This window comes from Leuciscus leuciscus (genome assembly GCF_965113295.1).
Source record: "Leuciscus leuciscus genome assembly, chromosome: 7".
Taxonomy (NCBI): domain Eukaryota; kingdom Metazoa; phylum Chordata; class Actinopteri; order Cypriniformes; family Leuciscidae; genus Leuciscus; species Leuciscus leuciscus.
Window position 1 is genome coordinate 25,271,366 of NC_138731.1, and position 14,902 is coordinate 25,286,267.

Here is a 14,902-nt window from a genome sequence, read left to right on the forward strand (position 1 = left end):
CGACAGCACTGTCTGTAGCTCATTAGCCTGAGACTTAAAACAATTTTATGTGTTTAGCAAAAAGAGGCAGTCAACCTGTGTTTCCTGTTTTCTGTGTCCCCTTTCAGGACGCATCCATAGCGCATCGCTTCCACTTAATGAGAGAAAAACATCCAGAGAAGTTTAACAGCAGGTAAGAGAACATGCATGTTTGTATATGAGCATATGGAGAAAATGCTAATGGGAATTTCGATAAAAACTGCAGATGAATGATGCAAGTGAAAAGAAAGGAGAAAAAAATATGAAGTAAGTTTGAGGTAACATCTGAGAGGGAACTAAAACCAAGTAAAACTAAGTTTTTGTCCAAATCAGCCATGACAGACAATAAACTACACGACATTGGTTTCTTTTTCTGCTGAGTCATACAGCATAGCCCCGCCCACACTGAAAACTCATTGGACCAAAATTTAAGCCTTTTTATTCTCTATATAAATTAGGTTTCACTTTACTGCATCATGAGCAGACTTGCACTCTTTTTGTATTTTAACATCTTTGACTTTAGTCTAAACACACTATTTACACTTTTCTCTATCAATTGGGTGTCCTCAGATCAAAATCATTTCAAATGGAAGTTTTATTATTTGACCTTCAAATAGAGACTTATTTTTAGTGTGAAAAATACCTGATGAATCACCATTCGGTGTTATTCGCCTCTTCAATCTGCTTGTGTCGGTGTCAGATCTAGCACAATGTCGGCTGCCTGACTGTTTCGATTGCTTTGCTAAGTTCAAGTTCAAGTTCACTTTATTTGTATAGCACATTTACAACAGACACTAGGCTGACCAAAGTGCTTTACAGAACAACCAGATTAAATATATAGTAAGACCTGCATAACAACACATAAAACACAAATAAGATCAGCAAAGCTAAGCGAAACCTTAAAACCGGAGTGACAAAACAGTATCAGACTCAAATAGTAAAAAAGCCGTGTTTAACTCAAATATAGAATACATTTTTTTTTAAAACAGCAGTAGCAAAGCAGTATCAGACTCAAACACAGAATGTAAAAACAGGAGTGGCAAAACAGTATCAAACTCAAATATAAAATAGTAGAACCAACCATTAGAGAAGAGATCAATATACTAAAGAAAACAGGTAGGTTTTTAACAGAGACTTGAAAACAGACAGAGTAGGAGCCGTTCTAATCTCTATGGGTAGGGTGTTCCAGAGTCGCGGCCCTGCCACCGCAAATGCACGCTCCCCTCTACGCTTTCGTCTAACGCAAGGGACTACCAGCAGAGGCTGGTCGTTGGATCTTAGGCTTCTGGAAGGAGTGTAGGGGTGGACAAGTTCAGAGAGATAGGCAGGAGCTAAGTTATGAAGAGATTTAAAAACAAAGAGTATAATTTTTAAATCGATTCTCTGTCGAACTGGCTGCTAGTGAAGAGATTTGAGAATCGGAGAGATGTGGTCATATTTGCGACACTTATGTAGAAGTCTGGCCGCAGCATTTTGGACTAACTGAAGACGAGCAATTTGAAAACTTGATATACCACAATATAAGGAATTGAAGTAAATCTAGCCGACATGTAATAAATGCATGAACAGTCATTTCCAGAGTTTTCGGGTGAGGAAGCCTTTGATTTTAAGCCAGTAGACGAAGTTGGTAGAAACTGGAACTGATTACGGATGAGATCTGTTTGTTGGTCAACAAGAACACCTAAGTTCCGCACCCCTGGGGATTTAAAAGCCGATAGACTCTCTAACTCTAGACTTATATACTGAGAGTTTTCATTTGGGCCGAAAACAATGACCTCAGGCTTGTCTTCATTTAGGAAGAAGAAATTTTGGCTAGCCATCGTTAAACCTCCTCTAAGCGTCGCATAAGAGAATTCATCGCTACAGGGTTGTTTCTCTTGATTGGAATATAAATTTGAGTGTCGTCCGTGTAAAAATGAAAGGCTACGCCATGACTCCTTAGAATAGCGCCCAGAGGTAGCATGTATAGAGAAAATAAAGAAGGAGCCAAAATAGAGCCCTGTGGAAGACCACAGGTCAGAGGTGCCGTAGAGCTGGAGAAATTACCCATCTTTACTCTAAACTTTCTGTCAGACATGACTGAAACCATTTCAGGACAGAAGCGTTTAGACCCACCCAAGACTCAAGTCTAGATAAAAGAGTAGGGTGGTCAATGGTATCAAAAGCTGATGAAAGATCTAAGAGAACAAGAACCACAGTATCTCCGGAATCAGTAGAGAGATAAATATTGTTTAGCACACTCAGGAGGGTGGACTCAGTGCTGTGAGAAGACCTAAAACCAGTCTGAAAAACTTCATATATACAATTATTTGACAAAAGTGTGGGAGTTGATCCAGCACAATTTTCTCCAGTAGCTTTAAGGTAAGACAGAGATAGGCCAAAATATTTTTTTGTGAATCTAGTGAAGGCTTCTTGAGTAGAGGAGTGACCGTAGCCACTTTAAAGGTCCCATAGTACACCTTTCTGAAGTTTTATTTTAGGTTTTGATGTCCTTAAGAATATATATATGCGGTTTAAGTACCAAAAATCATCTCAATATATTTTTACAGCTCCTTTCTCAGGAGCTCTGCCAAGAACAGGTCGATTTTGGCCTCTCTACTTAATATTCATGAGCCTGTCTTCTGATTGGCCTGTTGTTTTCTGAGTGACGCACGGCCAGGACAACCACAAGTGACTAGGGTCATGTATGCTGTAGCCTGCTGTGGCTTGGTGATGCTCACAAGTAAGGTACATCAAACACCTGTAATGATGGTGATAAATTATTTGTTATTAAAGGGACAATGTGTAGCTTTTTAGGTATTTTATTATCTAAAATCTATATTTTTATTCATAAATATGCCCTCAATGGTGTACAAATACCTATGCCAATGTTCAGACTAATCCTCGTAAACGAAGAATTTATTATCTTTATATACATGGGACGGGTAAGTCCACGGAGGCTTCCATGTAGTTCCGCCATCTTGAAAAACTATAATAGCAGAGAGGGACAAAAAGTACTAGGCCAACGCGTTTCCACAACGCGTTTCGTTCAGAGCCAGCGTCACGTGACTGAAGCCAGCAGAAGCGGAGGAGCAGAGCATTGAGAGGCGCTTGTCACTGCCGCGGCAAGTTTAAAAGGCTGCACTGCACGGTTATTTATACACCGTTCATTCATACATACATATGAGTCACAGGATAAGGAGTCCTCGTCGTCGAAAAAGTCCAAAATAGATCGTAAAAGGAAACGTGACCGGAGATAAAAACAAGGGTTACTGTCAGGATAGCTAATGCAGGAGAAAGCTTTCAAAAGAGACCCTGAAGTTGCCTGCTTTCTTCTCGACAGGTAAGTCAATGTTACAGTCTTAATTACAAGCTTTTTTTTCATTGCTTGGTTGTGTACTTTATTATATAGACAGTCGAACATTTATAGTTAAAAGTTAAACAGGCTCTTTGATGAATAGCAGCTATTGAGTAAAGTAACGTTAGAGAAGGCTCTGATGATGATGATATCTAACAATGCACATACTTCAAAAAATATAACGAGTAAAGAAGGCATTACTACTAATTACCATAGTTAATGTTTTTGACAGTCAGTAGTTCATACTGTAACATTCTTTTTTTTCGTTGTTTCAAGTTTCAGTTTGTTTTAAATAACAAACATGTTCACCCGAAGAAAAACTCGAAGTGCTATTATAAGACATCCTGTCATAGCTTTTAGGTACATAACGGCTACCGTAGATGCAACGCGCATTTGAAAAAGTGAGGCGCTGGAGAGCATTATTCATTTGAATGCAAAATACAATTTCACCACTAGATGGGAGAAATTCCTACACAATGTCCCTTTAAAGCATAAACATTCACAAACCACTGTTAATGTAACATAAAAGCAAGCATAGGCTACTATGTGCATGGTTTGGCATGACAGAAATAGCGCAAAGTGCGCTCCCTTAATAATTCCTAAAAAGTTGATATCTCAGTTCATCACGATCTCACAAAGCTCCGTTATTATCAATGAACCTGACTGCACAATAAATCTTTCATAATGTCAACACCTCATTTGTTATAATCAGAGGATTTGCCAGCTGAAGAATTCAGCACTGAACAAAAACTCAGTTTTGAGCGGTGAGTGGATTCTATCTTAAATGAATCTCATTGGCCATTGCGTTCAAGAAATCAACACATATGTCTGTGATTGGCTACATTGCTCAACGCTGCAAACATGTTATAAATAGAAACTCGTTCTGGCCTGTAAATCGTTTTTATTTAGTTTTAGTTACTCTTGTTGGTTTTGTGCAACATATGAATAACAATTTATTTGTGTTTAGATGTTTTATTTTTAGATATTTCTATTTTGCGGGAGTCCTCGGGGTGAGACTGAAGGCGGTGACTGAGTAGTTCTGACATCACATTTTTATGGAAGTCACAACGACTCATGAAAAGGCACAGCTACTTTATGCAGGCTGTGTGCATTTGTCTGTGGATTGACTGTTTTGAAACTTATATGGTAGTTATATAGCCCCTAGTCTCGCATAGCCAGACCTTCAGACTGACGGCAGAAGGTCTGGACTCTATCGCAGCATTTCTTGGCCAAGGACCGCCCAAGAGGACGTTTGACTGACATGTAACACAACCAATCACAGTTTGTTTTGTACCGCGTCATATTTAGGGGCGTGACAATATAATGTTGATGTCCCTACAATAACAGACCGGCGTGCATCTAATAAATTATTCATTCAAGAACCTTGTGCAAGTTTACTGCATCAATGGAGCCGCGAATTTCACATACTTTTGAAAATACAGCGTTTAGTTGATCGTGGTAAGCGCTCATTGTCTCAGTTGTAAAAACAACGGCTTTCTTCTTCCACGAGGGGTTTTGGCGTCATGACATTTGTTTCCCAGCGGACCGAAAATAAACGCGACACTCGCGCCCCCCAGAAATCCGATAAAATTCAACCAATCAGATGACGACTTCGACATTCCTGAAGTGTTTCCAGTTAAGTGTACCATATGCATCAGACGTTTAGCCAACGTTCCGTGGGCGTGACGTCTGAGGCTGAGACTACATAGCCCCCAGACCTCTGCTATCATGAAAAAAGAATTTTTTTACAATATGGGACCTTTAAGATTGGCAGGAACAGAGCCCATTTTGAGACACTTGTTGATAAGAGATACCATACCTGGCCCAACCGAATCAATGATTCATTTGAAAAATCTCGGGTGAATGGTATCATTAGGACAAAATAAAGGTTTGAGCTTGCTAACTCAAGTAGAGTCCGTTTGAATGGGGTTTCTTAATTAAATGTTATGCAACGCATCTCTGCCTCAGCGGTGGAAGGTAAACCGGTAATGTATTTTTTAGAGTATCCATTTAGAGTGGTAGGGTAGAAAAGATATGGTCTAATTTGAACCTTCTACTATTATCTCCACTAAATTGTGTCAATTTAAGTAAGGAGGAGAGATAAATGGTTGAGATGAGCAGGTAGAATGGGTCATGACGACTTTAGCGAGGCAATTCAGCATGAGGAAGGACAGTAGTGAAATCATCATTGCTCTGAGATATTTGTAGTTTACAATAAGCCTTCGTCAGTCTTCCAGCAATAAAAGGATAACTGCTAAAACTGACCCTATAGTACAGCACTTTGGGTCGGCTCTAACAGCTCCATAAAACATGTTTTATCTTAAGAAAAAGTCCCTCAGAGCCTCTGGTGCACTTTACAGTAGCCATTCCCAGCTCCCTTTGATGTGGATCTCTTTCAAGTCAGTTGTACTGTTCTCTATTCTGTTAGTTGATGCCTCTATTGAGAAATGTTGTAAAAAGCTTGCGTAGCCCTTGGCCGGGAAGCGCTCTGAAAGAATGAGGCTTTTTTGTTTTTCAGTGGTCTAGCTTGGTAAGATTCCAGGCATTTTAGATTGCCATTCATTTTCTCACCAAAGCAACTCAATAAGGCAGCACAAATATTGAGATTTATGCAACTGTTATTGGTTGCATAATCTGATGTGATTGGACAAACAATGTTCCAAGAGGGCTGATATTTAATAGTAAGTAATAGTGAAGGATTTTAAGGATATTAAATTGATCAAAAATGACAGTAAAGACATTTATAATGTTACAAAAGATTTCGATTTCAAATAAATGCTATTCTTTTTACACTTAAAAATAAATATATGTACATTTTTCCACAAAAATATTAAACAGCACAACTGTTTTCAACATTAAGCAAAGTTTCTTGAGCACCAAACCAGCATATTAGAATGATTTATGATGGATCTTGTGACACTGAAAACTGGAGGAATGAAGCTGAAAATTGAAAAAATGAACATACATCTCATTGTTACCTTAATTTTTTTATTTGTGTATATGTCGATATTGGATATTCAATTGTTCATTGGATATTCTTTGTCATATTAACATTTTAGATGACCTTTGTCATCATAACACTCCTAAAGTTCATCTTTAAAAATGCGAGGCTGCGAGAGATATACATACATCTCTTTAGTGGGTTTTACTGTTTTTGGATTGTTCTGCTGACGCAAAAATATATTTCCAAGAAATTTCAGTAGACAAAAAACTCCAGACAGCATGAGCTGTGGAAAATTATAAGTGATCTAGGAGCTTTATACACACCATATGCCATTGAAAACACAGTAAGTCTATCCCTCACAGCCTCGCAAAGCCTGTCATGAAGCTGCTCTGAATAAGGTCTTTTCAAACAATAAAAAAGTCCCTGTGCTGACTCTTCGAACACCAATCAGATTACAGGACCAGAACTAACTGCTATATAATGCTCAAGTGATTATTAGCTATTTAAATGAATGTTAGGTATTTTCTGTTGCCTTTCTGCTAACAGAATCTGTAAAACTGTGCCACAGGAAGTGTGTTTGAGTGGCAGTGACAGGTACTGTAGATCATATTCATGATGTGACAGAGAATGGGTCCTGTATACAGAGCTCTGCTGTAAAACTCTGGATGATGGGGTTTACATAAAGATGGATGTTTGTATCCACTCAGTTTACTGTATTTGAGTGAGAACCTGTCACGGCAGCACAGCTTTTTAATGACTTTTTTTAAAATAAGTCCCTAATGACTCATACACGATCTGAATTATGGGACCTGCCTGGCTGAATTAACTAGTTAATGTTTCAGTTGTTCATAATTCATACACCTAGATTTCCACAGCACATTAAATATGGTGCAATGTGATGCCAAACGTCCCGTGGTTTCTCCACAATCCCGGGTTTCTAGTCTCCTTCATTGCAAGCTTAATTCAAATGTGGCTCATTTGCAGTTAAGTGATTGACGGACAGAGAGCCCAAAATAAGAACAATGGAATTATGTCCTCAGCCTATTTAAATCATCCAGTGTTTAATCCTAGAGTGAGTCACCCAGAAACATAATATAAAACACTGCCAAACCAAATGCTTCATCTGCTTTTCTTTGTTATGCAGATTTAGAATAGCTAACCAGTGCATCTGCCAATCTATGGCTTTCTAATGAGGGCTGTGCTCAGTGTTTTTAGGTTTTGCGCTCTCAGAGGCAACGTGTCACCAGATGGCACATAAATGATGGTTGCTATGGAGTTGCATGATTTATCCTCAATGAACCTGTTCATGTGACATGTTACTGTCCACCTGTTATACTCCACTCCTATGGAAACAGAACAGAACAGCATAATCATACACTTGGTTAAAAGTCCAGTTTAAAAGAAAAAAATTCTGTATAAATATTCTGTTTATATATAAGTGCATGTGTTAACATCCACATGCATTCCCACAGTGACGTGGGATACGCAGGGGGGAATACGTGTGACTTCTCTCGCCTCGGTGCTCAGTGATCTGTGTCAGTAGTCGGGCCTACAGGGAACCCGCAGCCCAGGTGTTAATGACCGGGAATGCACAATGGACCCGAGCCTCTGTGTCCACTCCTCCCAACGGGGCAGCCAGAGGAAGTTTTGGATTAAGAGGTGTCAAATTGCCCCATAGAAAAGAAAAAAGCCTTCTAAGATGCCTTTGTCTTTTTGATTAAAATAACAATGATGGCTCTGTGGACAGTCAGTTTCTCAAGCAAACAATGGCAAGAAGATGAGAGGTAGGGTTGAACACAGTGGGGGCACATGGGGGGAGATCTTGTTTCTCCTAATATCATGGTGGATTAGATTCCCACACTTTATTTCTTTAGTTTCGTAATGTTTTCTTTGGCATATTTTATTGGCATAATTGTTTCGTATGCAATGTAGTACTGCTACAAAACTACAGCTACAAAACAAAAAAAAAAAGGTTCCTGCAATGGTGATAAAAATAGAAAATCTATAATAAATGAAAAACCTTCAACATTAATAGCATTAAAGAACATTAAGAATATAGTAGATTGGTATTAGCCACGACTGTCAATAGATGATTGTACTGCATAAGATAAAAAATAAATAATCTGAAATCCATTTGAGGCTATCTCGTATTATTTTATTGTGTTTAAAGTAGTAGCAATAATTGTCTTAACCATTTTTTTCCACAAATAATATCCCTAAATAATATTATTATGTATTCCAAAGCCTTGTCATCTCCAGCCATTAAAGCTCTACTGTAGTTATAATGGTCAAATTTGCAAGAGAAACAGCTCAGTTGAATTATTATGTCGATGAAGATTTGAACTCTTCTGAATGAATACTTCACAATTACTTTGTATGTGGCAGTCAGTGAGGGGTGGGGGTTGCATTAAAATGCATTTATTTGTGCCTCAAAGAGCCATTTATTGATTATCAGCATGCAACTCAGCATGCAAGTGGCCGACAGGGAAGTCAGTTAGGCTACTGTATTTTCACATTGATCTGTGAAAAGCACTGGGCTTTCACCATGTGCTGTTTAGGGTTAAGTAGATGTCCCTTTTTACTCTGCACCATAAAAATCAAATATGGCATTAAACATGCCATTAACAGCTGTGCTCTGAAAGATATTTGTCTGCTGTGACTCCTCATTTGTCCTGCAGTAAAACATTAGTGTTTTTTCTTATTTTTAATGATTGTTTTTTGCAGACACGTTACAAGTTCATACAAAATAGTAAATCTGTTGTGTGTGACAGTTACTTTTGCAGGTAGCTAAAAGACACTTTTGGGTGAAAACCCCTGTAAGAATGTAAGTTTTGTCATTTTCTGTCAGCTTTCAAATATCAGGGGTTTATAACAGAGGTTTTGATCATTTGTCATTGGTTGAAAGTTGCACATAAATCTTGCATTATGTTATACAGTAGAAAGAGAGAAATTAAGATATTATTGAATGAATAAAAATAAGACTTTTTTCGTGAATTTATCAACTTTCTCTTACCGGTTAAATTGGTTGATTAAGGTAATAAATGTCATGAGATGAAACTGTACTGTTACAACACCTCCTCCGATCATGTGACCGATAGAGGAAAAGGCCAAATATGGTCCTGACCCAAGCTGCCGTCTGTCTGCTCAGCATGTGAGCATGTGTTTCATAACCCCTAAGAGGGTGTCTAGGTTATGTCTATGCAAGTAAGGATGTTTGTGTACTGTGTGTGTATGCGGTGGCCAATTCATTGTGTATTTTAGTGCAAGGACCGTATGCGTGCGTGGGTGTGCATGTGCGCAAATCCCTCCGCGTGCACATATGTGTGTGTGCCGGGGCTCAGCAGAAACCCAGCGTGGCTGTGTTCTGGAACCTGTTGTTCCCTGCTGCTCCATGCCCGTGGTGGGGAGGGATAAATATATGCTTCCCTTCCTCACTGCCTCTGGCTGCTGCCAATAGAGCAGCCCAACAGAACGTACCCCCTGCCCTGACCCTCCTTCCCACACACACACACACACACACACTAGCTGTGGAGCAGGTCACAGACAGACCGAGGAGCATGAGCTACCTGGAATCAGACTATAGTCATAAAGCTAGCTGAAGATGTGCTGAACTAACTGCTGTAAAATGTTATTTTGACCCTACCTATAAAGATGCCACAACACAAAATAAATGGTATAATAATAATAATAGCAACAACAACAATGATAATAATCATTATCATTATTATTATTATTATTACATCATTTATTTTGTTTTTTAGTCATTAGTATGATATTTATTCATAGTAATATAATTTTTTTATCATTTGTATTATTCATTTTATTTTATAAAACTTTTTACAACATTGTTTACATAGTGATTTTCAGAAGCAATTAGTCAGATCAACAAATTAACTATACATAGTATGACTGGAATTCAAAAATAAATATTTAAAAATTAGTTGTTGTTGTTATTATTATTTATTATTATTATATTTTGCGCTGTAGTATCTTTATTGGATAGTTATTAATATAATATTTAAAAATATTATTATTATCCATTTTATTTGTATAAAACATTTTACAACATTGTTCACAAAGTGCTTTTCAGAAAAGATTTGTCAGATCAAGAAATAGAATAAGAGATTAATAATACATCGTAATTAAAAATGAACATTTCAATAATAATACAATTATTATATTAGTTATATTATTAACAGTTTGATATATTGAAATATTATTTTAATTATATTATGTTATTAATGTTGTTGCAAGTGTTTTTTTAAGTGCTTTTCAGAGACAAAATAACTAATGAAAGACACAACTGAGTTCAGTGTTCTGATGGAAAGCAGTCACATTGATCCATCTGACATGATGCTCAGCCTTGCCAGATTACAATGGGGATGTTCACACTGCAGCCTTTCTTCTCTTGTTCCCATCACAAGAGGTTCATCACATCTTATCTTTAACCCCCAACTGCCCTCCTCCCTCTACAGCACCCCCGTCCTTAAAATCACTCCCATTTGAGCTGTCAGTCAAAGGCTGTATCAGAGTCACGATCAGCAGGATAAGAGCTGAGCTGCGTTGTGACTGATTGCCACAGTGATACAGGGGCTGCGAGCTCACGGGTCAAAAAGTCATCAGTCTCTGAAGGGATTATGGGAGATGGTTATCTTAGTTCGATGACCAGCAGGGTGTGTGATTGCGTTTGAGGAATGTGTTGGTTAAATTCAAAGGTTCGCTGACCCTTAACATCTACATCTCTATGTGCTGATCCAGATTTCAAGCACAATTCTAGTCAAGAGCATTTTAGCATCATATTTTAGTCGGCCTCTTGATCCAATTTGAATGCTTACTTTTGTTCGACGGCCTAGCCAGCACAGAAAACACTCAACTCAAAATGATTATGCATGAAGCCTTTAGTCCCTACAGCTTCCTCCAGGCCTTTGCAAAGCTCAGAAGATAATTTGCTTCTTCTAACGGGCTTCTAACAAAACTTTTTTCCGCATCAAACTTCAACTGGAGGTGGTATGGCAAGAGAAACCCATGGCTGATTGTTTTATTATAATTTTTTTCTAGAGCTTCTCAGATGGAAGTTAGCTAATTGGGTTAGGCAGCTTGACCCTGTTGAGAACACAGTGCGGGTTTAATTGTGAGCTTCAAATCTGCTCATAATCCCTTAATTTGACAGAATGGAGGTAGCAAGTTGCTGGAGTTTAACTGAGGGAGAGGACAACAGAATGAAGTTTTAAAGGAAACAGTAGCAACATACCGACTTAACAGTACTTAACTTTTCAGTAGCGTGACAGTGGCTCATCTGTTTTCAAAACAGAGGAGCTTTTCCAGTAACAAGCTACATTTTTTCAAACAAGTAGCAGAATATCACAACAAAACTCTACATTGCTATTTTTGTCACATTGTATTGCATTACATATTGTATTACAGCGGAGCAAACTGAGGTAATAGTCAAACACTCACACTCCCCTAAAATGTCTGTTATTGGCATAACACCTGGGAGGTCTGATTCAATTAAAAGAAATAAATAAAATTTACTGCTGCTGTTCATCATCAGTTTTTTACTCGGTAATATATTATTATTATACATATTATAATTTACATTTAGGAATTTAACATACTTTTCTAAACAAAGTGACTTCATTAATGCATTTAAGATACAGTATACAATCAAACACAGGACCTATATAACTATGATTAAATATTACATGTATTAAGTTATATAAATGATAAATAAATATCATATTTTGTTTAAATAATTGTTCAAATTTGCAATTTAGTGCTCTCAAACGTGTTTTTGTGCTATTAAAACTGCTCTGATTGAAGGAGGAAAAATCAACATTGCTTCCCCAACACTGTTTTTCTGTATTGAAAACCTGAGAAAAATGACATTATACCATGCTTTATACCAGGTCATTGATGATAGACTCGTACTGTCTGAATTTCTTTTCACAATTCATTTGCATAATTTGACATCAAACATGAAGCATCAAAGCATTTTCCTCAAGCTTAATTTGTTAAACATTAATTTGAGAGACTCGTAAGCATGTGTAGCAATCATTAGCTTATGTCAGCCATCAGGTCTTGTACTTCTAGTTCTTGTTCCTGTACCTCAGCGGATTACGTGCTTTATATAGTTGATACTGATGTTTGCTCTGTGTCCATCCCTTGTGGGCCTGGAGAAGCCCCCATTGCATGTTGTCTATTATGCAAACAATAGTGTTGTCATTATCAGCAGAACACCCCTTTGCAGGGCCTTGTCACTGGTTGTCACCGTCTGATGAGTGTAAATTGCCCTGTTTCATAATAACCAAAGTGAAAATGCAACATGTACAACAGAGAGAGAATTGATAGGGTCCCGGTGTTGCAAATCAGTTTTTGTTTTTTTATCTCATATATTTATACACTGAGCTGAAGCATAAGGTCTTCCTTTTAGATTTGTCATATCCTTCTGTGATATATTGGTACCGTCTGTTGTCCTCAGCTGGCTCCTCTCAGTGTCCCAGGAAGCGTTAATGTCAGATTGTGCTCAGGTTGCCGATGGTGGCTCTGGTTTCTTTATGGAAGCTGAGGCCAAGTTCACTGTCGCTCATGTCCTCTCACACCTGTCTGCCTCAGCTTTCCTTGTAGCATATCAATATTTCAGAAGGCCAGGGGAAGGGCAGAGGGTGACAAAATGAACTGGCCCAAAGGCCCCCTGGTCCTAACCATGACCTCAACTATGTCCTCAAGAATGAGCAAAGATTGTAATTGGTAAGATTAGACAGACTGAGTCGTGTTAGCACATTTCGTTTCATTTTGTTTAATTAAGATAATTGTGACAGAGTTAGGCCTGTTCACTATTCAATAGTTTGGGGTTAAAAGTTTTTTGAAAGAAGTCTTTTATTTGTGCTGCTTAATATTCTTGTGTAAACTCTGATACCTTTTTGCACGATTCTTTGATGAATAGAAAGTTCAAAAGAACAGCATTAATGTGAAATAGAAGCCTTTTGTAACATTATAAATGTCTTTACTGACACTTTTGATCAATTGAATGAGTCCTTGCTGAATTTTTTTTTATTTCTTAAAAAAAACACTTTACTGACCTCAATCTTTTGAACACAATAGTGTAGATTTAAATTAATTGTAGATTTACCGTCAAAGAGTTCTGTATTAATTAAATAGTAAAAATGTGATGCTTTAAATAATAATTCCACTACTAAACCTAACAAAATTTTTGTAAATTCATGTTATGTGCGGTTGCAAATGAAGTATATTTTTGATCAGAGTTAGATCAGAGAGCAGTTGTCTTTTATCCGTTGACAGCCCAAGGCTCTGTTCATCCCATAATATTTATTTTCACGCCAGCATTAACATTGGGGTGTGTAAACGCAAACTTGTTTGTTGTTCCAATGATAGAACAGCTGCACATCGAGTCATCATTTCTGTCTTGTGTTCATTATGACTTAGCTTGTGATTGTTGAGTTCTAAATCATGTTGTGCACTATTATTAATTTGTAAATTACTCTTTTGAGGTCATCTAAGAACATTTAGACGCACAGGTGTCCGCTTTTTGCCATGTTAACATTTCAGTTTTGACTTAAAATTAGCAAATACTGTACAAATGTTATCCAAGTTAAAACATTACATACAGTTGCAATACAAATGATTCAACCCTCTTGACCATTTTGCTGCCGAGAACAATTTTCTTTTTATGAAAACAGTTTAACAAAGGCATCAGTAAACTATTATAGAACTTTTATTAAAGGGATAGGTCTCCCAAAAATGTTGTCATTATTTACTCACCCTCTTGTTGTTCCGAACCTGTTTGAGTTTTGCTGAACACAAAAGATGATATTTTAAAGAATGTTGGTAATCAAACAGTTGACAGTAGCAGTTGACTTCCATAGTATTTTTTTTCCATAAAATGAAAATCAGCCCATGATTTACTCACCCTCCAGTCATCCTAGGTGTATATGACTTTCTTCTGTTCTTTCAGACGAATACAATTGGAGTTATATTAAAAAATGTCCTGGCTCTTCCAAGCTTTATAAAGGCACTGAATGGCTGTTTCTGTTTTGAAGTCCATAAAAGTGCATCTATCCATCATAAAAGTGCTCCACACGGCCATTATAAAGCTTGGAAGAGCCAGGACATTTTTTAATGGAACTATCCCTTTAATACACATTTGAGTGATTCTGAGAACGTGAAGTTGATGAAAATTGAAGAAAAAAAAATCTAATTGGCTCTAAACATTCATGTACAAAATTATTCTACCCCCAAAAGTCAAATTTTGTGCAGAATCTTTTATTCTTAATAACCTCCAATATAAACGCGTAAGTGCTCAGAAGCTTCTGTCACCTCTCTACTGCAATCTTGCCCCATTCCTCTCTTGAAAAAGCTTCCAGATCACTGATAATCTTTAGTTTTCAAGTTACCAACTTCTTTCTTCAAATTCCACAAAATATTTTCAATGAGACTTAAATCTTAAGACTGTACAGGCCACTCAATAATATTCCACGACTGATCCCTGAACCAAGCTTCAGTAGATTTGGATGTATACTTTGTGACGGCTGTCCTGCAGGAAAGTCCAGAGATCATCAAGCTTCAGTCTCTGCACCGAAGGCATC

General features: G+C 37.5%; 1 protein-coding gene and 1 long non-coding RNA gene across 4 annotated transcripts in view; both read left to right on the top strand.

Annotated features, from left to right (window-relative positions):
- dgkg (diacylglycerol kinase, gamma) overlaps positions 1–14,902 on the top strand; it is a 121,635-nt gene that overhangs the window by 76,329 nt on the left and 30,404 nt on the right. For all 3 annotated transcript variants that reach the window (XR_014207435.1, XM_082175587.1, XM_082175588.1), the window contains exon 20: positions 108–172. Coding sequence is in view for 2 of the 3 variants with exons in the window: in XM_082175587.1 (XP_082031713.1) it covers positions 108–172 (65 nt within the window). In the remaining variant the exon portion in view is untranslated. The remainder of the gene's footprint in view (positions 1–107; positions 173–14,902) is intronic.
- LOC309502960 lies at positions 181–6,466 on the top strand. The gene is made up of 3 exons (XR_014207438.1): positions 181–2,769; positions 4,371–4,504; positions 5,056–6,466. It is a non-coding gene; the product is annotated as an uncharacterized lncRNA (long non-coding RNA).